This window comes from Saccostrea cucullata, unplaced genomic scaffold (assembly GCF_032062105.1).
Source record: "Saccostrea cucullata isolate Sc308-1 unplaced genomic scaffold, CSIRO_AGI_Scuc_v1 ctg15076, whole genome shotgun sequence".
Lineage (NCBI taxonomy): Eukaryota > Metazoa > Mollusca > Bivalvia > Ostreida > Ostreidae > Saccostrea > Saccostrea cuccullata.
In genome coordinates this window covers 1-15,038 of record NW_026919057.1, presented here as the reverse complement: position 1 = coordinate 15,038, position 15,038 = coordinate 1, and the positions used below count along the sequence as shown (strand labels likewise).

At 31.9% G+C, this 15,038-nt stretch overlaps 1 protein-coding gene across 1 annotated transcript; it reads right to left on the bottom strand.

Moving 5' to 3' along the window:
• Nucleotides 1-297: 297 nt before the first annotated feature.
• LOC134278551 (uncharacterized) lies at nt 298-11,830 on the bottom strand (the record flags this gene model as incomplete). The annotated part of the gene is made up of 10 exons (XM_062760860.1): nt 11,721-11,830; nt 10,574-10,682; nt 8,712-8,944; nt 6,160-6,288; nt 5,882-6,052; nt 4,740-4,876; nt 2,901-3,006; nt 1,893-1,976; nt 1,512-1,713; nt 298-387 (listed from the first exon to the last, which is right to left on the bottom strand). Coding segments are annotated over exons 1-10 (1,327 nt in total), but the record flags the coding sequence as incomplete, so codon positions are not given.
• Nucleotides 11,831-15,038: the final 3,208 nt, after the last annotated feature.

The window sequence follows — 15,038 nt, the reverse complement described above, 5'->3', positions numbered from 1 at the left end:
GGCATGGTTATTTTGAAATACTTTCAAAAGGCTTCTTCGCACTTGAAACTTGGGTGGAAACATCTTCATTTTGTGTAGATTCAAGTTTTTTTTTTTACTGAATAAAAATAACCACATAGTTATCTGGTCATTAAGTTCAATATTTTCATACCAATCAGCTTATAAGCCTTATATGGAGCAGCTATATCTAAATTTTAAGATGAAATTTTCCACAATGTTATGTATGTATACAGGGAATTATTTTTTAATGTCTTCTGGACACAAATGTAGAGAATTTTTATATAAAAATAGGTTTACCTTCAAATGTCTCCAGCATATCGTCAAGAGCTCTTTGATTGGTCTCCATAAGGTCCGTAGCTCTTTCATATTTTCTAACTAAAACATCCCCTATGCAGATAAAAATTAATAAGAATAGAGTGATTTCTCATTTAAAATTGGCAAAGAATACACAAAAAATAAATTTTAAAAAAAATACAAAAAAGTTTGAGGTTTAGCATGGGCATTTATGGAAAGAGAAATTGTAGAATCTTATGCTAAAAGAAAACATAATCACAGTAGGTAATATTATATTAAAATGCAAACATTTCCACATAGTGTACTGAGTAAAAGCATAGAGAAGAACATGGCAAGGATCATGCTCCACTCTCTAAACAATTTTTTTAATTTTAAAAGTTCATTATTTTGCTCAATTGAGCTGTAAGGTAATTTGAGTTTTTCTGATGCACAGGCCTGGGGGCAATAAAACTTAGATGAGCTCACTTTTCCACTATATAATCCTTTGGAAAAAGTGAGACTGAGATCAAAAGTGAGCTCATCTAAGTTTTATGGCCCCCAGGCCAGTTGTCCATTGTCCGTCTGTCCTGAGATTGCAGTGAAGCCTAATGCATGGGCAACATACACACAATTTTATATGAACATTTTTTAATTTTGAGTGAATTCATGGAAATTTTTTTTAAAAATATTTGTTTTTCAAATCATGGTGTATATATAACAGACCTATGGTTTAAAGAAGTTCAGCTTCATATATTTTTGCTTGGAACATATCTCCTTAATTCTAAATTTGGGAGTATTTTTACTGAGTCTCCTTTGCATGAATGGTACGTAATAAAAGAGAAAATAAAAAAATAAACTTTTTTATAGTTTTGATTTTTTTTACATTCTTTTAAAGGGGCTGGAAGATTGTGGCCATTTTAAGACTCTCTTGATATCCTTAAGAAGAAGAGCTCCATACAATGGTATCCAAAAATGATCAAATTATGAAACTAAAATGTATGAAATTTTTCTTTTCTAATTAAAAGTTTACAGCTTAACATATCATATCTAAAATATTAATCAGACATATCTGGTGGTTAATCATTCCTTTACCCCTAGCCAAAAAGTTCGAACTACATTGCGTATGACCTTAAGGGGGCAATACTTTGTGCATATTAGTAAACTCAAGCATATTTAAATTTTCAAAGCAACTTTTTACTAATTCATTAATTTTAACAGAATTTTTATATTAAACACACAAAACTTTTCAACTCTTGTACCTTGCTTTTCTCTTATCTTTTGACCATAGTGTATCAGAGCGTCGGTGAGGAGATCAGTTCTGTTTTCCGGAGTCATTTCCTTTGTGATGCAGGAGAAATGGCCAAGATAGGACCAAAGTCTCTCTATCCCTTCTCCATCAGTTAATCCATTCCCTAGAGTTTGCCTTGGACTCATGATCATCTGTAAAAAAAAAAAACTAAGATAAAAGCATTAAAGTATTAAAACAGTAATTGGCATTAACCATGAGAGATAAAAGAATGAAAATACAAGGAAACCATGAATCACTAATGAAAGTTTTTAGTTGCTTTAAATTCCATGTAAAGGGTATCACATTAAAAAAATATATTATTTAATCTTGCCTGACAGGAGGCTGTATGACCATAGGAATGGAAAACTGGAACAGAGAAGGTGAAAGACTGCAGCAATTCCTTATTGCCTGTTTTCTATGGAAAAAGAGTAAGTATTTTTGATAAGATTTTCATTTTTTGGAAGACACATTTTTGACTTTTTCTCAAGAACCAATAGTTCAATTTTAATTAAACTTGGTAAAAGCATCTTTGGGTGATGTAGAATTTGTATTGTTAAAATGGAGTGCAAAGTCCCCTAACCAGGGGAGATAATCAAGAAAAGACAAAAATAGGGTGGGCAGATTAAATTATCTTCTTCTCAAGAATCACATGGCCAGAAAAGCTGAAACTAAAGTAGAAGCATGCTATGATAGTGTAGATTCTAAATTGTTAAAATCATAACCTCTGAGGGTTGGGCGGGGTCACACTAGGGAATTAAAGTTTTACACAGAAATATATAAGGAAATCTTTAAAAATCTTTCTCTCAAAAACCACTAGGCAAAAAAAGCTGAAACATGTGGAAGCATGCTAGGTAGTGTAGATTCATAATTGTTCAAATCATAACCCAGGGATTGGGTAGACCACCATAAGGAATTAAAGTTTTACATAGAAAAATATAGAAAAAATCGTTAAAAATCATCAAGAACCACAGGGCCAGAAAACTGAAACTTTTGTGGAAGCATCTTGGGGTAGCGTAGATTCCAAATTGTTCAAATTATGACCCTTGGGGAAGGATGGGATCACAATACGTAGTACAAGGGGGAAATCTGGTCAATTAAATCATGGTGAAAGCAACCTAAGGTGGGGAATGGGGCCCATGGCCTCTTGTTTTTTGTGTTAACTTATATTGATGAAGTCATAGAGAAAAACATTACTCTAATTAGTAATGCTGTATAAAACATGGGATAAAAAGAAACTTCCATGATTAATACTTAGATAAGATTTTTATCCAACTTGTGTGATTTTATCCTCTTGCCAAGGCTTAGGAATAAAATTATAGCTAACTTGATGCAAATGTACCTCCAGATGTTTCTTTAGGATACAGGCGATATCATATGAAATGTGAACGCTTTTGCCTGAATGCTGTTCCTTAAACATTTCCAATAGGAATATTGCATATCCTAATCTACAAAGAAAGATTTAAGTTACTTAGGCAATTAAGGCATCTGAAACCCCAATTAAGTTTTCTGATCAGCATATTTCTTGCACTGTCTGTTTGTTGGTAAAGAACGAGTGCACTTATGGGCCCCGGTAAAATGTGAAAAAATAAACTATCAAATAAAGCAAAATTTTTCATCCAAAACATTCTAAACCGTTACAATTCAACAAATTTTACCGCTAAAATTCACGAATATAAAGAACAAAACCATAGAATGTGGCTAGGGTCAGCCAACATATGTGATTTTCTATAGTAAATCGAGAATGATCATTCATTTCAAAGCTTTTGTTTACTATGAGCCTAACTTTGTAAAAACTTGTGGGAGTGACTAAATACGCATAATACATTTATAAAACTTGTGATAAAGTAGGAAATTTTTACACGATTAGGCTGGTACTTAAAATATTAAAAATGTACAAAAAGTGCAATATTTTTCCTATAGTGAGTGAGAGCTATTTACCTGTATGACCCATGTTGAACCCGCTTGTGGAATAAATTATTTAAAATACCCATAGTCACGTGAGTTATACCCAGGTAAACACCCCTTAAATGTGCTCACTGTAAAACATCGGCAGGTTTTGTATCATTTAGTCAAATTCATGCTGCTTAGAAATATTGTATGGATTTGTTTTAAGAATACCAGAGGGTTATGGGAGTTTAGTGCCATTCATAAAAGTGTGAAACATTTTTAATATTCATGCAAGACAGTGAAACAAGTATTATTGAAAGCCACCTAAACACTCCTTTGTAATTTTAAATTCAATGAAACTATTATTGTATTTTTTTTTAAATGCAATAGTACTAATTTCTTTGTTTGATCATTTTGACTACAGGATCACACAACTTCACTGAATTTTTTAAAACAGATATGGCGCAAAAAGCAAAACGCACCTGACTATGATCCAACATCAGATTGTTCAAGCATCGATTTAAATATCTATTCCCCTTCCTTTACATAAAAGAAAGTCAAAGAAGGTTTGGTATGACTTTTCCGTATTTAGGATATCCATGGGCATTCAAAACTATTCAATTGTTTCAAATCCATGTTGATTTAGGTGATGCTTAACATGCTTTTTACTTAGAAATATTCACTAGAAGCTAACTCTTACCAAACAAGAACGATTTGGTGATGTATTCTAAAGTAAAATGACACATAAAAAGGGCCCATTAAGCATTGCTTAGCTTAAGTGCACATGTCCTTTATCTAGTGTAGAAATTTAAGCTCAACTGTATATATACATGTATATATGTATTAATTGTCACAATTAATGTCAAGTCCATGGTGAGAACTACCATTTAACAATAACTCACATTCAGGGATGTTTCTAAAAACAGATACTGCAGCTGGTATTACTAATTGTGATGTCATAATGCAAATAACATAATACAATTTATAACATAACATAACATAATGCCTTATATGAGTATTAGAAAGAAAGGTTTAAGAATTTCTTAATAACTGATAAAAAAAAAATTAAAACAATTTTAGCCTTTTGATTCGTTACAATCCCTAAATAAATAGATCTTGGAAAAAGCATTAATGGACCTGCCACTTCAGTCAATGAAAAATAATCTATAATTAAATAATTTTTTAATGCAAAAATAATCTGAAATAATATATACCTCGTGGTGCAGGTAGAAAATTTTCATATTTATAGTTAGAAGATTGTTTTTAATATATCTTTCGGTTTTAGAAATACCTTTCTCCATGTTTTAAGCTGAAAAATTTTTGAGGGAAATCATGACGACATGTAGCCCCAAAAACAGCCTTCTCCGACAGCTTGGCATTCTTATTCTTAGATCGTAAGGTATCTCCTGCTTGGAAGTTACTGCAATCCTAAAAATGGTATATACCAAATGTAAAAGAGGTAATTAAAATTTCAAAACTTAACTAGGTTGGCTCCTAGTCATCAAAAGTATTGAGATTTTCTTGTCAAGCATATTTTTAGAATCTATAAACATACTGTAAAATCACAGATTTTGTTGGGGTTAAGTTTTTATGGGTTGAGGAATTATTAAATCGCTGTTCATGGGGATTGAATTTTGTGAGAAATATTGATGTTAAGTATTTAACATTTTACATTTTGTGGAGTTAAGTTTTAGATCTTACTCAAATAGTGTTAATTTTAAGCTTGAATCAGGCTATCTTTCTGATTGACTTGCAAGATATATATGATATGATAATTGCCAAGTATGATATTAGAATTCATGACGGTAATTTTGATACATAATTTAGGACCAACATAAATCATTTCAATGCTCAAAATTATTCTGTGTGCATTTTGCATATAAAAAAGGAATCCATAATTAACAATTTTAAATACTTCAGAAAGAGATAAAATTGATCATTTTCTTCTAAAAAAAAAAAAAAAAGAAAAAAGAAAGAAAAGAAAATTAAGCCACAGAAATAAAGTTCCTCACTAAATATATTTTGGTATTGAATTTAATTATGAGGTTTTAATTAAATATACTTTAATTAACAATATAAATGTACAATCCAAATTTATTGTGAGAACTTAGAATATCTTATGAATTTTATATACAGGTGACAAGACAATAAGCTGCTCAAAAGCTGAGGGGGGAACCTCTAAAAATTGTAAGTAAAAAAATATAAATTCAAAAAGAACATGACTAATTGTTTATTTCCCACAAGATTAATTTTTATAATCATGTTGAACATTATTTGAATCTGAGTTGAGAATCAAAACTTGAGTAGTTCTAATAATTTTTAAAAGCATATACGGTATATGTATATCTCATTGTAATTAAACTTGGAGAAATATAATTTGGAAAAATATTGGCTTAGATGCATAGTAATTGGTGATTGATGAACATTGCCCACCTTGGTTTTAGTATATGAAGTCTTTTCCTCATAGGAAGAAACAAAGTCATCGACTTTGTCTTGCTCCACAAAAAAGTGTTCTGAATGTTTTGGATCAAGCCAGCTTTTCCCAGAGGAAGTTTTCCTGACAAGCTGGAAGTCTGCATCCAAGCAATAAAATGGAGTGTCTGTCTGTTCAAAAAGGTAAAATTTTAATTTAAACCATATATTTTAATAAGTTAAAAAAAAAATCAAGTTGTATCTTGGTTTATTCGAGTAGATATTTTAGAACCATGTACCTGATAACATGCAGGACAACTACAACCATTGTCAAGCCCTTCAAACCGCTCACAGAAATCCATTTTATAGCAGAAGTGGCGGAACTGGTTAATAGTTTCTTCCATTAAAACTTTGTAGATTTCTTTTTCCTGTTGTATTTTCAAAATTTGAAGAATTGTTAATCACTGATAGTGCAATTACATAAACACAGGTTGAGACCACTAGATCTTTTGATGTCAGCATAAATATGCCTGTAAATTTGTTATAAGTTTACTATATCCACTGATGAATGAGTTAAGGCAATATGGGCTACTACAAGTTATAACTCAGTTAACGTGTGTTGAAAATAAAGGGCAACTGGAATTGTCCCAGGGAAACCCATTTTCAATTCTTTTTTTGAGATTCATGAAAGAGATATTAAAAACTCATTTAACGTGTGTTGAAAATAAAGGGCAACTGGAATTGTCCCAGGGAAACCCATTTTCAATTCTTTTTTTGAGATTCATGAAAGAGATATTAAAAATGATGTATAATTAATGTTTCATTTCTATGCTCACATTTACAACATTTGTTTTATGAAGCCTTATATCAACTCATTATACATCGGCCTTAACCATTGTTCAAAGAGATAAGGGTGCTTTTTGTAGATAAGGTACTGAAATTGTTTTTTCATGCGATATACATGAAATCAAACTAAGATGAAATTAATGAATCTGTACCAAGAAATTGATACCTCAAAATAAATTTATATTCCAAAGATGTTTATTGATTTAAATTAAAAAAAAAAACCAACATGTAAATAATAGAATGCCAGCTTTCAACATGAACAGTTTATGGAACTGCACAGTAGCTCTGTGCTTGAGAAAATTTGGACAGATAATTAAAGCAGAGAACTACAGATCCAAGCATTGTAAAAACCTTCAATTTATTCCGACAATTTTTTGTCGCTCACAATGGGTATTTTTTCATGTAGATTTTATACTTTCCCCAGCTTTGAAAATAATTTTAAATGGTATTTAAGGAATGTTTTTCAGTTTTGTGTGAGTTATTGGTGTGTGAATCACACTGACTTGTCATGTAGGCATATTTCATGAAGCGCGCTAGTTTTTGGAGGATAGATATTATCCTCTAGAAACAGAGGATGGAGGTGTCGCCACCTTACGGACTTTTCCAAAGAAAGGGCAGTCTAAACCAAACAAATAACAGCAACTCTTGCATCTCAATTAAGTCCCAGTTTATATACCGTACTCTGATTTTTCAACCAAAACAAATAAAAGGTTAAATTTCATATGATGATGGTTAAATATTGGTATTTAAATCATTTTAACAAAGGACAAGATAGGGTAAGACCAGTATTTGGCCCCCGATTTTGGGTGTCTTTCAGAATATGATCCAACAGTTTATCCATGGCATGAAAACCTGTTTTCACCCCTGCCACAAAATGAGTACTGGTTTTAAGATTAAGAATATACAGAGGTCGAAGTGAGGTCAGATAATAGGTCAATTTTCGAAATTTATCATTTTTATGCAAATTTTCACTAATTTTACAGCACATTTTCTTTCGGAAAACATAGAGCACACGCTTGCCTATTTCCCAAATTTATATATTTAATACACTGATATCAGATGCAGTAAATGTGTAAAAATCTGAGATAGGCAAGTGTGTGCTCTATGTTTTCCGAAGAGAAATGTACCCAAAATATGATGAAAATCCACCTTGAGAATTGAGGAAATTCTGGAATATGTCCTATTTCTGAACCCTCTAGTGGCTTCCATGTAGCCTTTGAATCAAAATTAGTGCTTGTCTTAAAGTAAGCATCATTTTAACTTCTTAACTACAAACTATCACAGTTTTGTCAGTGTTCTGATTTTTATATAAAAAATTCGGCTGTTACCCTATCTTGTCCTTTTGGTAATTTGCTGTCAATAAATTATTCATTTGAAAGCTTTGTTAAAGACCCGGCCTTTCCTGTCTGAAAATTAATTATAGCCAACCTCATTTTCCGGTACCATAATTATGTGTTAACAGCATATAAGTTTTAAAAAACATATTTTTGAAAAATTCAGTTTCATTATTATTTCATTTAATAAGACGGTTGAGGAATTTTTTTTTTTGATGTTTGCTCTTCTGCAAGGGACTACAGTGGGCGGAGCTACTTTCCCTTCTGTATTAGTCTTCTATACTGTTGTATGTGTATATTTCTAATAAAACTGAAATATTAAGACCCCTTAAATAAATTAGGATCAATCTCCATCTACAGCAAGGTAAGACCGTCCCCCTTATCAGTTAAGACTGACTTAACTGCAAGATCATCACAACATTTAAGGGCAATTTGACTGTGTCAACGCTGTGTTAAAACTATGCGCATATCAAGTTACGTATATATTGATCAAGATCAAGTAGATCGGGCCTCGTTAATTAGGAATTATAAACATTATAATTGAATTTTTAAAAAAAAACTAGTGGAAACTGTGTTCATGTCCCTTTAAAGCCCTTGGGCCTCTTGTTTTTATGTAAAGTACTTTTCAGACAAAAAAAATTAAGGGGTACTATATAATATATCATCCTTACTTCCTTAGATGTGTACTTCTTTTGGTGCTTAGGCAGTCTTGCAGTGAGTGCTTCACAGAAGCTCTTTGCAGATACGTGACTTTCTAGCATCAATCCATTTAGCCATCTGAGTAGGTCAAAGTGAAAGGCTATTTTAGGATACATTGGAGAAGAGGGCCACAGATTAAAGTCTAGCAATGTCACTGGTTCTTCTTCACATGCACAGAACTCTATTGTACGGAGATGTTGTCGACCTGTAAGAGTTTGGTTTGTAGACAATAATTGTGAAATAGTAAAACAAGTCATATAATATCAATTACAGTATTATGATATTATTTAGGGATTCTGAGAAAGTCCAGTTTGCAAAGATAGGTGGAATATTGGCAATGCTATGCTTTGTACCAAGACCTATTGAACATACATGTATATAAATATGGGTTGGTCAAGAGATCAAATTCCATGAAGCCTGAAGGGCTTTATAGTGAATTTGATCTTGTACCAAGACGTGCTCATAACCTTTATGACCTCACATTTTTATCATTCAAGTGCTTTAAAGATGTTATATATATTTTCATACGGAAGAAAAATCCTATAATTTCCTGCTAGAACTGAATTGCTATAAATCTAAAGCACACTCTTGTGATTTTGTCAGAGAGAAAATTCATCTCTTTGGTTAAGCAATACTTTGAAATTTTTGAAATTATTTCATTCATGAAAGGAACTTTATATACATATTGCTTTAATAGTGTTATTTAAAGGGAAACATTTGCAAATGTAAATATATTTGTCTTTAACATTCCTTACAAATAAGAATTTTGTTCATTTTCTCAGGAACAACAATGAATGAGCATGAATTATCTCCATTCTTATAACAGTGCTTGATGTCAAAACTGTGCAATTTTGCTTAAAAATGACTGAATAGCGTAATTTGTAGTTACTCATCATAAAAAAAATTAAAATACCGTATATACTCGCCTATAAGTCGGTTTTTTGGGAGTTAATCTCTGGTCTTAAACTCTGTGTCCGACTTATAGGCAAGCTATTAAAAGTATTGGTTTTATATGAGGTCAGTCCATCTGGTATACAAGCTAATTTAATACAACCGACTTATAGGCGAGTATATATTACGGTAATGAAAATATAATAAATAAATAAATGCATTTTATTTTTGAAGATTCATGAGGTACATGAACTAAAATTCTTCACGCAGGCATTTTTATAAGGAAAGGAATTATTACACATGTTCTTAATGAAATATTTCAAGTTTCAAAAAAATTACGTTTATATACTGTAGAAATACATTTTTGCACCGAGTATTAATTTAATTAAGCTATGTAGGCACTAGGCAGTTACAAATTTTCCGTGAAAATTTGTCCAAGGGTACTTAATATAAACCTAAGGCATATAGTGACAGTTTAAGAAATCTGCGTAATTTTCTACCAGCAAATTAAACAGAAGATTCCGCGGAAAAAAGTATTTTGAGTCCCAGGAAATATAAAGCACTTCGTTGTAAATGTGAATTCATTATCAGGATGTCTTACTGTATCTCTTCAATAGGATTAAAATCATTTAAAATCATTTTATTTAGAATTAGTCAATATTGTTTGACTTAAAATAGGTATTTTGCGTATGGAAGATACAATTTCAAAGGAATTGAGCTATTGAGAATGTCTTGATGCTTCCTTCTTGAAGGTATATAATCCCGGTTATCAGGATAAGCTCGGCGATATATATCATGAATAGCCTGTCCAAAATATGGGAAAGATTATTTTGCATTTTGATTTTAAAACTTTCATTTTCTGTTAGTTGACTAAATTTTGTGTGTTAGGAAGATAAAAACAAAAGTTGCTAAAACTTTCAAACTGCATGTTAATGTCATTTACCTTTGTCATCAATGACAACCAAGTCTTTATGATATTTGTTTGGGCAGTGTTTATGTTTCACTGAGCACCAGACAGAATTCTCACATTGATATCCAATAAAGGTACCATTCTGAAAAAAAAACAATATTTAATTTGCAATATTTGAATTATACATTGAAACTTTAATATTTTTAGCTGATCAGAGCTAGGAGCAAGTTATTGTGAGAGAAGAGCCTCAGTAGTTCCCTGATTGTTATGTATGTGTCTTCTATGAAGATTAATGGACTTGATTCCTTCAAAAAGTACGTAGTTGTCAGTGGAGACACCAATAAAAAGCATATTAAGGTAATGAGATTCAAGTTATTTTTAGGTCACCTGAGGCAAAGGCTCAAGTGAGCTTTTCTGATCACATTTTGTCCATCATCCGTTCTTCTGTCTAGCTGTCCGTCCATCTGTAAGCTTGTCACTTTTTGACTTCTTCTCAAGAACAAGTGAGCCAATTTTAACCAAACTTGGTACAATGCATCCCTGGGTGAAGGGGAATTTAAATTTTTAAAATGGAGGGCAAAGTCCACTTAGGGGAGATAATCAAGAAAAGCCAAAAATAGGGTGGGGTCATTAAAAAATCTTCTCTCGAATCACAGAGGCAGAAAAGGTGAAATTTATGTGGAAGCATCCTGGGGAACCCAAGTTATAAATTAAAATATAAAGATTTTTTATAAAATAAAATACTTGGACAGAAAAGCTGTTTGAAAGCATCTTAGGGAAGTGTTTATTTTAATTTGTTCAATTCATGACCCCTGGGGGTAGGGCGAAGTCCACAATTTGGAATCCAAGTTACACAACAAACTACATAGGAAAAATCCTTTTTTAAAAATAAAAAAGTGCTCTTCTCCAGAACTACTGAGCAAGAAAAGCTGAAATTTATGCAAAAGCATCATAGGGTAGTGTAGATTTTAAATTGTCCAATTTATGGCCCCTGGGGTAGGGTTGGGTTTAAATATGTATTATAAAGGGGAAATCTGGTAAACTGAAAAGCATGGTCAAAGCTAGTCAGGTGAGTGATGAGGTCCATGGGGCTCTTGTTTATTTTAAAGGAATGGCATTTTACAACCAGAATTAAATTGCTATAAAATTATTGGTCTATTCTATAGTGTAAGGTACATACCATCCATTTTTCAAACACATGTAAATGTGGATTTGAGTGGTTAGAATGAAGGCAACCTTCACACATCACCCAAGATCCAATGCAGTCTAAGCATCTGTAGAGATCTGTGGTTGACTCAAAACACTGACAGCAAGTCATTTCAACAACAGAGCTTTTTTCTGTTGCAGAAATTAACAACTTTGGAAACAGCTGAGTCCAGTTCTGCATACGCTTCTCTTTCCCTGTCTTGTATCCTTATTAAAAAGAAATAACTTTTTTGGATAAAGGATGAATTGGTAAGACTTAATACTTTAATTAAAGCAAACTTCAGGTCATTATCTATTTTATGATATTCCCAAAACAATTGCATGTAAAGCAGAATGGTAAACATTTTTGGTTGATATTGAGTAATTCACTTTGTACAGGTCATGGTAAAGTTTTGTAGGTTTTCTCCTTGCCATTGTAATGATTGTAGTAATATGCAAAGTACCTTTAAAATCTTTTAAACTGAATGATTTCTATAAAATGTTGTTAGTGTCTTAGTTATAGGTGAGTATAGATATAAAAGAAAGTTGTCTTACCATAGCAAAATTATGGCATTAGATTTAGAAGTATTGGTTTGATTTGTCTGAGTGCTTTTAAATAGATCAATATTTTTAAAAAATTAAATAATAAAAAAAAAAACTATATGAAGGTATTTTATGTTTCATTTAGTTTTCATTAATTATATTTTTAATTAAAAATGACAAACATTTGCAAGTCTGTAATTGCAATATTTTCAGTCATAATGCATTTGACACTGATTTATCAACTTAAATTGGGGTTTCCTACACATAGAATATAAATAATATATCTAGGCCATCTGAGTCATTCAGATGACCTATTGCTTTACATTTTTGTCGGTCATCTGTGTTGTGTTAAGATTTGAATATTCTCTGAAACTGCTGAACAAATTGAAGTCAACTTGAATATATGGCATCTATTGGTGAAGGCCAGGGAACAAAATTTATGAATTTCTTCGTCCCTGTCCTCCCTCCAGCCTGGGGTTTGAGGGGTGGGGCTTAACCATGAAAATTATTACCATCTTTTTAAATCTGGACTCCTATAGACACTAAGCAGTCAGACTGTTTGCATAATTGTAATAATTATAAGCATTGAATCTTCTACCAAAAGTGTGAAATTGAAGAATCAAGAATCAGGGGTTTTGGTGCTAGAATGGGCACCAGTATATATAATATACTGATAATGCATTATTTCTTTGAAAATTTTCTTCACTTCCCTTTGGCATTAAACATCAAATTGTAAGAAATGATGAGGAAAAGTGTCTCGACCAAAATTGTTTGGTATTTATGGAAGGGCTGGGACGATATATTGAGATATCTGTGAGAACAATAGGGATATGGATACAAATGAAGAAATATTGAAATATAGCCCCAAAAACTCTGACTTCAGTTTTTCTTTGATTATTTAACATTTGGGGTTTTATATTTAAAATATAAAAATAAATTAGCTAACTAAAAAGTTGTGAAATAAATAATAATTAATGAATGCATTGGATCTTTCAAAATTGTGAATATCATGGCCTGTGGTTTAGAACATGAACCAATGGTAAGTTGTTAAATGATGCTGAAGTGAACTATAAGGCCCATGGGCCTCATGTTTTAGTTTATATAGTTCAGTTTGTTAATAACAGAATTGGGCACTTTCTCGTTGTAGATCACCATGGGAAATGGATTGTTTTCAAGAAATGAAGTTTTCTAAGTTTTTTTTATATTTATTTTGATGTATAATTAAATAGTTATGCGACTTACTTCTTGTCATTATTTGGTTTTTTATTAATATAAACACTAGTTTCGCAACTCTTTAGATATGGTAGATCTGAGCATGTGCTAACCTCTATTTACTTTCCAATTAAAGTTTTAAAATAACTTCCAAATGTAGTACGTACATTTAAGTGATTTTAAACTGATTTATTACATAATGTTGGGTACTAGACAATACAGATGGGAAAGAGAAAGAACATTTAGAAATGCAGTTTTGGATTGTCCTGTACAGCACTAGATGATATTGATATTTGTTGGTTGTATTAAGAAAAATTAGCATACTTGAATTATTTTTGTCATCAGCTACATGGACAATATGGTCCTCAGTGGAGGTTGATTGAGTAATGCAAGGTTCTGCAATCTCTGTTGGATCTGCTCCTAATGTCTGACGAGAAGGTAATTCATTGTTGTTGACAATAACAGTTTTTTTCCTTGGACCATAAAAGAAAGCTTTTTGCTTTCTTTTACGTTTTTTGATGTAATAATGATCCATCTGTTGGGAAACATTAAAACATTAATCTATTATAGGAAAAATATTATGAATATCTCATGGTAACATTGTTATGGCTGCACATTGCTGTACAATATGTGAAAAGGGTAGACAAGTAGGGAATATTATATTATTACAAAGCGAGAAAAAACCATTGTGTCCTGGAATACAAATAAAAAGTTTCTAATTTTTTAAGACAAAAATAGAAAGAAGGAGGGGAAGACCAAGCAAAACTATTTGGATGCTATTTCCATGATCTTATTAGACTGTATCTGTACTGGTTTATGTTTTAAAAATGGGAGAAATAATAGGATGAAAAAATAGATGGATAGAATACTAGTAATCTTTTTTAGGTCACCTGAGCAAATGAGTTTTTGTGCGGTGTGTGTGGTGTGTTAACATTTGAACGTTTTTAGCTTCTCTGCATCCACTCAACCAATTTCCACCAAATTTAAGATAAAGCATCTATTGGTGAAGGGGAACAAAAATTGTGAATTTCATGGTCCCTGCCCCCTGGGGCCTGAGTAGTGTGGCCAAAACCACTTAAATTGATGCAATATTTAAAAATCTTTTTTACTCTTGGACATCAAGCAGTCAAACTGTTAGCATGAATGTAATGACCGTTGAGTCCTCTACCAAAATTGTGAAATTTAAGGCCCCGGGGTGAGAGGTTCTAGTGCTAGGGCGGGGCTCTATTGATTATATAGTGAAAATGCATTATTTCTTTAAAAATCTTCTCTGTTCCTGGGTTTTAAATAAACTTAGTAATACATAGTTATGATGAAATTGTTTACCTCTTCAAAAATTGTGAATTTTAATGCCCAAGGGTAAGGGGTTCAGGTGTTAGGGCAGGGCTCTATAATGATTATATATAGATAGAAAATGTAGAAATTATTTGAAAATCTTCTTCTCTGTTCCTGGGTATTAAATAAACTAAGTATATAGTTATAATGAGCAAGAATGCCTCTTCCAAAATTTTGAATTTTTTTTGCCCAAGGGCAAGGGGTTCTGGTGTTAGGGTGGATG